This window comes from Lactuca virosa, chromosome 8, assembly GCF_052849685.1.
Source record: "Lactuca virosa cultivar CGN04683 chromosome 8, Lactuca_virosa_CGN04683_v6, whole genome shotgun sequence".
NCBI lineage: Eukaryota > Viridiplantae > Streptophyta > Magnoliopsida > Asterales > Asteraceae > Lactuca > Lactuca virosa.
Genome location: NC_136433.1, coordinates 236,043,000 through 236,053,643, shown reverse-complemented (window position 1 = coordinate 236,053,643; position 10,644 = coordinate 236,043,000). Strand labels below are relative to the sequence as shown.

The 10,644-nt window shown below is 30.1% G+C and overlaps 1 protein-coding gene across 1 annotated transcript; it reads left to right on the top strand.

The window, feature by feature from the left end:
- The first annotated feature begins 5,301 nt into the window (after positions 1-5,301).
- On the top strand, positions 5,302-10,218 carry LOC145131336 (protein FAR-RED IMPAIRED RESPONSE 1-like). Its single transcript, XM_079066039.1, has 11 exons — positions 5,302-5,371; positions 5,912-5,952; positions 6,599-6,685; positions 7,118-7,220; positions 7,540-7,821; positions 7,914-8,343; positions 8,456-8,714; positions 8,831-9,060; positions 9,160-9,247; positions 9,336-9,400; positions 9,672-10,218. The coding sequence occupies exons 1-11, from the start codon at positions 5,302-5,304 to the stop codon at positions 10,216-10,218; spliced, it is 2,202 nt and encodes a 733-aa protein (XP_078922165.1).
- The last annotated feature ends 426 nt before the right edge of the window (positions 10,219-10,644 follow it).

Here is a 10,644-nt window from a genome sequence, read left to right as displayed (position 1 = left end):
ATCTCGGTGGTCTTGAGCATTAGATCAGTACTCCTCATGACCCGATGTCGCATAGGCTGTCTTTTAATCATCCTCACACATCTGCTATTGTTGGGTGCTTGGATGTTGATTGGGTATGTTGTGTTGAAACTAGATGATACACTTATGGATACTCTATATTTCTGTGTGGCAAATTAGTTTCTTGAAGTGCCAAAAAGAATCCTACTCTATCTCGCTTATGATGTTAGTCCGAATATTAGTAATGGAAAACACGATTGTCGAAAAGTGCATGTGTCACACATCTTCCATGCGAATTTCATGCATTACCACATGTTCGGCCGACTCTACTTTGTGACAACCAAAGCGATGTTTTCTTGAGTCAAAATACTGTCTCTTATAAACTTGCAAAGCACATCGATATTGATTATCATTTCATTCGAGACCTTGTTTCATCTGATCGTCTATATACTCGGTTTGTTCCTACAACTCTTCATTTGGCCAACATTTTCACAAATAGTCTTCCATGACCCCTCTTTGAATTTAGATCCAAGCTTAGTGTCGGTCCACCACCACTAAGGAGTTGCTATCAATAAACATTCTCATAATTCTCAAAATTGCATTTAACCATATCAAATATGAAATGATTGGTTGATGTATATCATTTTATTCGTGTGTATATCTTTTCACTTCTTATATATATCCTTTGTATTATACATAGCATTCGAATACATCTCGCACCTTAAGGGATGATTTTTTTTTTTTTACAAATCTTATAGAAACTGGTGCAACCTTATATATGAATCTTTACCTTCTCTAATTATTTCAATTCGAACATTTTTAATAAACTTAATTAATGAGATATAGAGAGACAATTAAAAATAATATATTCGTCTACCCTTTACTACCGACAATAGTGTACCCATTGAATTCGATCGATTTTCTTGACAATCTTATATTCTCTTGACCATTCAGGTTGGAACCATTCAATTCAACATTCAACATAATTTACGAACAATCCCTAAAAATTAACTAGAAATTTGTAGCGTGGTGCATTGAATTATGTACCGCAATATACAAATGAAGAAATATTATCAAAAGCGTTGTGGATTTTTTTTTTTTTTCATAATTGTCTGTTGAACTGACTCTTTAACTAGTCCATGATTTATAAAAGTGGAGATATTTTATAAACGTGAGATCGTTTTAATAAAAAGTAATAGTTTATAAAAGATAACATTTTGGTCAAACAACCACAAAGTGAAAATGGATGGTTTGTCTTTACAAGCCTTCTTGAATTCATTCTCACCAACTCTTCTGTTATACGAAGTCCAGAGACTGCCACACTTTATTTCGAAGGTCAAAACATTCAAGAAGAATACCACTTACAATCTCCACTTCTATACATCTTTGAATAGGTTAGTTGCATTAAGTCCAATTATTTATTGAGACTGTAAGTGGTTAAATCAGTGTAAGTGGTTCAAGTAGTAAAGATAAAGCATTGTTGTATTGAGTGCAATACTTCTTCCTTACCCTTCACTTCATGGTGACATAAAAATTGGATCAAGGCTTAATCAGTAATTAAAGAGTATATATAAATAAGACTCAAACTCAGATTTAGAGGCTATAGATAAAAAATAGAACTGAACAAATGAAGCTAAATGAATCATAAAGTAGTCGAGTTTATTGCATACAAGAAACTAGCCTACCCACATTTTGAGCTTAGATCTACATGCTACACAACACAGGTATGCGCACCAGTTAAATCAATAACCATAGATTCATAGTTATCATGCGTAATTGTTTATTAAAATCAGTACAAATGCAAAACCATGTGTTACTTTTATGAACTACATAGAAACCCTAAGCATATGTAAAAGAAAATTTTCAATCACTTATCATACCGAACCAACAAAGTTGGGATTTGCAATTACGATGACATTGGGATTTGGTCGATGGATACAGATGTTGTAAATACTTAGCAACGAATGTAGAATTGAGAAAATGCCAATGTCTTCAAGCATTTGGATACTCTTCCTCAAAATCACACTTGCAAACAATGATAATGCTTCCCAAAATCTACCCATTCTTTCTTTTAACTTCACTTCTTGCATCTCTACCCTATATATATAAATAAATAGATATTTTACCTAGTGACTGGATTTTAATTAAAAAGTAAATTTCAAATTTGGTCCTCGTTCTTTACTCAAAATCACAAGTTTGGTTTAACTTTTCAAAGTATCCCAAAATTGTCCTTAAATTTGCATTTTGTCGTGGATTTAATCATTGTGACAATGAAATGAAAGTCTTACATTGGACCAAATTTGTGTTTTTTTTGGTAAAGCATATCGACCAAATCCGCAACAAAGCAAAATATCATATTTGTTTAGTCTAATATATGTAAATATCTTACCTGCCCTAAATAAATTTCTCAAATATCATATTTGCTTAAATTTTTTTTAAATATTTTAAGCATTTTTATAATCATTATTGTAATTTAAAATCATTATAATTATAAAAATATTGAAATACCCATAATACCCCTCTTTTATAGTTTAGGAATATATGATATCTAAATTCCAAAACACTAACCGAAAATACGAATGACGTGAGGGAACGACTTGGAGGGAACGGTCAGTAGTGGCGATTTCATATCTCGTAGTCGTCGTCATCAATAATAGCGATTTTATCAATGATTTCATTAGGTATTTCTCCTCTTACAAATATTTCGACGTTTATAGATAATTTAACTACTGGATTTTATCCAAGTGAAACATCAACCTTAAAAGGAAAATACAAATGTTTCTGATAGTTAGTCGTTTTTAAATTTTTTTTTGTTAGTTATACAATTTGCCTTTGAAGATTATGATGGATTGTAATATGTTTTTTTTACCTCTGATGAAACAATTCTATACATAATGGTTTTGGTAAATATAGATGCAAGATTTATAATGCGGTTACATTGTCTATTTTTTTTCCTATTAAATTGCCTTGTGAAAAATTGAATGCTGGATTTTATCTTCATTAGTTTATCGAATGAGACTTACTTTCTTGTGATTTATTCATTCATATACTATAAATAAATATTAAAAATAAATGTTAATGATAAAAAGTAGATTACAAGATTAGATAAATATGATATTTTAAAACTTTATGAAATATTTACATGATATTTTAAACTTAATTTTATAAAAATGAGGGTGTAATAGTCAACTGATAAAACTAATGATTCAAAGTGTTTATAAAATATTGGGATATATACATTAAAGTCCCAATATTTTCATCGATTTGACACGAAAGTGCTAAACTTTTTTTTTTTGACAGTAAAGTCCAAATTACCGGCAGTTTTTGACACTTTTACCCTTTTTTTCCGATTAGCCGGTAATTAGGACTTTTTTTGTCAAAAAATAAAGTTTAGGACTTTATTGTCAAATCGTCAATTAGGATTTTACTGTCAAAAAAATAATGTTTAGGACTTTCTTATCAAATCATTGAAAATATTGGGACTTTAGTGTACATATCCCTTTTTTTTGTTAGAAATTTAATGGTATGATACTCTTTAAGCATAAAAGTTATTGAAATATTCTCTAGTCAGCTAGATCCTATTGAAATCCTTAACGTTTGCTTCTTGTTAAATCGTTTTTTTAATCTCAACAAACCGACATTGAAAAAAATGGAGATAATCAAGAAAGAAAGAAAGAAAGAACCAGGGTTGTGTTGGCTTTTTGCAGTCCAAAAAATGGAGAAATAAAAAACTGAAAAAAACGAAATTGCCCTTCTTTCCCTTCTCCACATTCACACTTTTTTTACTAGGCATGTGTTGTTTGTGTTTGTATAATCTGTCCCCACTTTTTAGTTCAAGATTTGGCGGCGAAGCAAGAAGAAAGTTTTACAAGTCTTTTCACCCTTTCTCGCTCTCTCTTTTGCATATGTTTCCCCTGATCGTGATTGTGTCAGGGTAAAGATGATGATGGTAAGAAAAACAATGGTGCTGCAACAAAAGTCACAATTAAAAGTTCTTGGGTTACGAAAATACACTGAAGTCCCAATATTTTCAACGATTTGACAAGAATGTCCTAAATTTTATTTTTTTGACAGTAAAGTCGCAATTGACGATTTGACAAAAAAGTCCTAAACTTTATTTTTTTGACAAAAAAGTCCTAATTACCGGCTAACCGGAAAAAAAGGATAAAAATGTCAAAAACTGCCGGTAATTTGGACTTTACTGTCAAAAAAATAAAGTTTAGGACTTTCTTGTCAAATCGATTAAAATATTAGGACTTTAGTATATATATCCCTAAAATATTTCAAAAAAAATTTAGACAAATATAAATTTTTAAGAACTTATTTTTAGGAATCAAGAATACAGAGGTAGAAGCCTATAGAACAGATCCTATTCAATTAAAAACTTATTTAAGAACTTAATATATATATATATATATATATATATATATATATATATATATATATATATATATATATTCAACAAAAAAATATAATATTTTACTATTTATTGAAGTCAAATATTAAATTGTCCAGGACCAATTTGTAATTTACTCTTAGTTAAATTAGAATATGTTCAAGTTTTTTTTGAAAAAACATCATAAATGGTCCATGTGGTTTTCCAAAATCTGAAGTTTAATCCCCGTGGTTTAAAAACTTCAAAGATGGTCCCTGTGGTTTCAAAACTTTTGACGATTGGTCCTTATTGCTAACTCCGTTAAGTTTGTCCGTTAACTGAAGGGCATTTTCGTCATTTCACTACCACAGGGACCATTTATGATGTTTTCTCTCTTTTTCTTTAAATTAAATATTATTATTTTAATATATATAAAATATCTCTCCTTACCTGCTAATCAAAATCTCACAAAAGATAAAAACAAATATACATTACACAAATGAAAAAACCCATTTGAAACTCTCGTTGAAGGCGACATAGAGCTGAGATCTGAAGAGATCTTCTGTTCAGTTTCAATCAAAGACAAACACACGCCTCCGGTGCTGGTTCGATTCGGGGAAGGACAAATCGGAAGCAGAAATCGATGGAGGGTGGTGGCAATCGATCGTAAAGGAAGGAGCACCTCCGTTTCTTGTCTAATTCGAAGAAAGGAGAAGGAAAACGAAATCAGAAAAAAAAAAAAAAAAAAAACATGTAGGCATCAAAGATTTTTGGTCTTGTGTTTGATTTTTCGAGTAAGGAACGAGCACCTCCGGTGCCCTCACTAGTTCGTAGAGGGAGGAAGAAACGAAAGCATCAAGGGATACTGAAGCAGCTCCTGCACTTTCTGTCTCGGAAAGAAATATGAAGGGGAAGGGAGAGACGGTACGATGGCAGCAGGGCAACAACAGTACAGGTGGGTGTTTGGCTGCTATGGAGTCGGCGAAAGAAGAAGAGAAGGTGCGAGGGGGTTGTTGCCCTCTTATCTGCCGGAAAAACTCCACCTCTGGAGGGGGTTTCTTTGATTGAAATTGAATAGAAAAAATTGGAAGAACAAGGGCTGACAATGATTTTTGGGGGTGTTTTGTTGCTTTGCTCGACAGAAAAAAGGAAGAAGGAGGGACGAGGGGTTGCTGCTCCTCTGTTACCGGAAAACCACAAGAACACCACCTCTAATGGAGGTGTTTTTGGTTGCCTATCGAAGAGAGAGAGAGAAAGAGAGAGAGAGAGAGAGAGAGATTATATATATATTAAATAATAATATTTAATTTAAAGAAAAAGAGAGAAAACATCATAAATGGTCCTTGTGGTAGTGAAATGACAAAAATGTCCTTCAGTTAACGGACAAAACTTAACGGAGTTAGCAATAAGGACCAATCGTCAAAAGTTTTGAAAACACAGGGACCATCTATGACGTTTTTAAACCACGGGGACTAAACTTCAGATTTTGGGAAACCACAGGGACCATTTATGATGTTTTTTTTTTTTTTTTTACTATAGGAGAAAACAAAAAAGAATTACGAAAGGCTAAATGGACATGTGTAGATTAGGAAATGAGATGGGAATGTCGACATTTGAAGGAGTTGGAGTGACGAAAAAAGCATAATTGAGTTGAAGATGACAACATCAATTGTACATGTGTACCAGCTTCCTGACACTAATTAAGAAATCAATTTTGTATGGGTATCTTAGAAAAAGAGACTCTTAAATAATTCTTTAATTATTAGACATTAGTGTGGGTCACATACTCACATAAACATCTACACATCCAAAGAAATTTCACAAACATCTTAAATAAACTCCGAATTGAAATATTGAATAATGTAACCATAATATAATACAATGGGTAAGTAAATAAAATATATATATATATATATATATATATATATATATATATATATATATATATATATATATATATATATATATATATAAGTTCAATTGAGAAAATAAAAAAGGTTGAGAATGGGGGAATCATTCTCAGCCAATCATTTATCTAACATGTTCAAATTAAAAAAAATGCGCGTGTCCATTTTCATTAAGGGTATCTTTGTAAATTAGCAACTTTTTTACATAGAACTTACATGTTCGTTGTTATCAGTTTCCAATTTGATGATATCTTTAGCTCGTTTGAATCGGATATGAGGAATTCATTATCAAGCTTATTTTCTTTATATAACTCGTTAGCAATTATACGTATTCATTCCATTAATCGTGAAGTTTCGCATCTGTGTTTCAGTTTTCTACTTCGTATTCAGTTTCCGATTTGATCAGGTATGTATATCGTTTGAATCGGATAGATCGGAGTTCATTATCAAGATTATTGCTTTTTATAATTTGTTTGGAATTACGCTTATTATCTTCGTTTTGGAGTTGTTTCATCGAAGTTTATTATTAAGATTATCAAGTTTCGAATATGTATTGGAGTTATTTCATCGGATTTTTGTTAAGTAGTTTGAGATATTTATTTCAAATCGGAGCTGATTTAATTTTTAATCGGATATATCGTTGTAGTTTTTACGCTCTGTACTGAGAGAGATTGCTTAATTACATCATCTGATCATATATGATTTAAGTTTCTTTCAGATATTTTGTACGTTGAGGTGAGATATATTCGAAATTAACCAGGTTTTCATCTTTACGACTTTTTTTGTGAGATATATTCGATATATTCGATATTAAGATTGTTTTTGTTTATTTATATAGATCATTTGGTGTATTATGTCGAATTCTAGTGTTATTGATGGTGATTTGTATTCTTCTATGAGTGAGAGTGAAGAAGAAGATGTTGAGAACTCATTTTTTGAAGGTATCAGTTATTGAATTATTTTGTTGTTTTTAATTTTGTTGATTATCATTTATTTACATATGAATATGTTAATATGAATAAATTGTTGTCTTATTCATATATGAATAAACGTGTGATAATTGTAATTTCGAATTTATTATTTTTTTTGTTTTATTCATATATGAATAAGTTATGTTTTATTTTATATATTTTGAATCCTCATGAATTTTATGTATTCATATATGAATGTTTTATTCATATATGAATGTTTTTTGTTTTATTTATATGAGTTTTATGTATTCATATATATTATTGTTTTATTCATGCATTATTATTTTAGGTGGTGAATCTTCAAGTTCAATACATGATGCACAATATTTTGATGATATAATTGGAGAACATGTCTATAAGCCAGATGTACCTGTTCAACTTATTCCATTTAAGGGTTTAATCTTCAAATCATTAAAGTTGGCTATCAAAATGTATTCTGAGTATGCTGAAATTGGTGGTTTTGATGTTAGACTGAGCACACAGTCAAGGTTTGATAACAAGATTATAAAGAAGAAACATGTTATATGTAATCGTGGTGGTAAACAGAAAAAGAAATCTTGTGACACATTAGGTACAAGTGGTGTTAGGAGGAAACGAAATTCAAATTCAAGAGCTATTGGTTGTCAAGCAAAGATTATATTTGAATCTGTGTATGAACTCCAGATTATAAAGTTTTTCAGTTTGATGAACTTCACAACCATCCACTTGAGAAGAGAAGCGATTTAAAAAAGGCGAGACAAATGTCATATTCAGAAAAAGAGTTTATTGTGCATGCTTCCACATCAAAAATAGGTCCAACTATGGCTCATAAGTTGATGGCAAGTTTGAGAGGTGGGTATGAGTTTGTAAAGCCAAAAGTAGTTGACTATAAAAATTTAAGGAGAGATATCAACAGGGTTATTGGTTATAAAGATGCTCAAATGATAGTAAACACAATGAATGACCGTCGAGCTCACTATCCAAATTACTCATTTGAGTTTAATTGTCAAGATGATGTTTTGGACTGTATGTTTTGGGCTGATGAAATGGAGAAGGCATATTATGCTGAATTTGGTGATGTTATCTCGTTTGATGCGACTTTCCAAACAAACAAGTAAGTTATTTTATCTACTTTTGTTTATAGCTTATTCATATATGAATATTTTTATATTCACTTATTAATACATCAAAAATTGACTTTAATGAACATTTTTTTTGTGTGTTAGGTATCGAATGGTTTTTGTTCCGTTTACTGCTATTGACCATCATAAAAAATCGGTTACTGTTGGATCTGGGTTGCTAAGCAATGAAAGCATTGAGTCTTACTCTTGGTTGCTTAAAGCATTTCTTAAAACTCATGGGAAAGAACCAACACTTGTTTTAACCGATCAAGATGCTGCAATAAAACAAGCTGTTGAGAATGTGTTTCGTATTTCAAAGCACCGATTATGTATGTGGCATATAATGAAAAAGTTGAAAAAAAAGGTATTATTTTAATATATTTCAAATATATTACTTATTAGTATATTCATTTATGAATATTGATTGTTATTTTACTTATTATTATTTATTCATTTATGAATATTTTTGTTTTAATACAGATATCAGATGATTTATTTACGAACACAGACTTTAGAAAAAGGTTTTCGAAGCTTGTTTGGGACATTAATATGAAACCTGATGTTTTTGAGGTGAAGTGGGGTTTGCTTATGAAGGAATTCAATCTTGAAGACACAAGATGGTTTAAAGACATGTTTACAATACGTGATTCATGGATACCTGGATATTTTAGTGATATTCCAATGTGTGGTTTGATGAAGACTACATCGAGGTCAGAGAGTATGAATTCATTCTTTAATACATATTCAGAAAGTGGGAACTTACTTTTGAATTTCATGATGAATTACGACACTGCCATTTAAAATCAAAGGAATACTCAACGAGAGCTTGATAAGGCATCAAAGAAAGCATCATATAAAATGCAAACACCTCGAGAAATAGAACTACAAGCATCAAAGGTTTATACAAGTACATTATTTTTTGAGGTGCAAAAAGAAATATATAAAGCATGTTTTTTCTGTACATACTCATATGTTGGTATTGAAGATGGTTGGGAAGTTTACATTGTGCAGCGCAACAACAGTAAAAGTGATTTTAAAAATGAATTTAAGGTAATTTTACTAGTTTTTTATGAAAAATGTAATAATATTCATATATGAATATGAGAATATTCATATATGAATATGAGAATATTCATATATGAATATCAATATTCATATATGAATATATGAATATTATATGAATATATGAGTGTTGATATGAGTATTCTTATATGAATGTAAATGTGTAAATTTTGTTTTTGTATCATGTTGAAATAAAAGCTGAAGAGAAAGAAATAAATTGCAGTTGTGAACATTTTAAGCGTATGGGTGTTTTATGCAGACATGCTTTTACAATAATGATGAGATGTGGTGTTAAAGAAATTCCTGAAAGGTATATTTTGAAGAGATGGAGAAAGGATGTGATATCAAGAAATTATCGTTTTAGTTCTGTTCAATCCGATTCAGGTGATTGTGAGAATGTAAAGTTAGTCAATGATTCATATTATAGTTTTGAATCATGTTTGGATATTGTAAGAGATGACAAAAAGAGATTGGCTTTGTTTGCTGAGAAACAACAAATGTTGTTGAAGGAATTTGAGAGTGATTATATTTCTCCTGGATTGAAAAGCAAGACAGATGGTGAAGTCGTATGCAAGCTTTTGGGTGTTACTATTCCTCTTCCAGAAGAGATTAATATTCATGTTCCTGAAGTTCAAAGCAATAAAGGTTCTGGAATCAAGAAAAGAAATCCAAGTGCAGGTGAAGTAGCATATGAAAATTCTAAAAAAGAACATAGAATGTGTTCAGGATGTGGAAAACGAGTTCCACACAATTTACGTACTTGTCCAGAAAGAGTTGGAGCTGCTAAATCAGCAAAAGACAGTTAGGGATTTTTTAGTTTTTTTTTATATGTTTTTTGGTTTTATTCATTATGAATATATGCAGATAAAAACAATAAACAATAATTCATACACATTTATATTGATATGGTAAATTGATATGTTGATATTTGTTTTTAAATTACTATAAAATAAGTTATATTGATATTGGAAATTATTCATAAATGAATACAAATATGTGAAATTTGTTATACTAATAAATAAGTAATATTCATATCTGAACTTTTTTATGTTAATAGCTGAACTTTGTTATACTAACATATTAATTTGAACTTATTCATAAATGAATATATCATATTCGTATTCATTTATGAATAAATAAAAATAAAGTTTGAAAATATTTGAATATAAAAAAATGACATAAATAAGCAAACTTATTTCTACTAATAAGTTAGTTATATTCATATCTGAAAT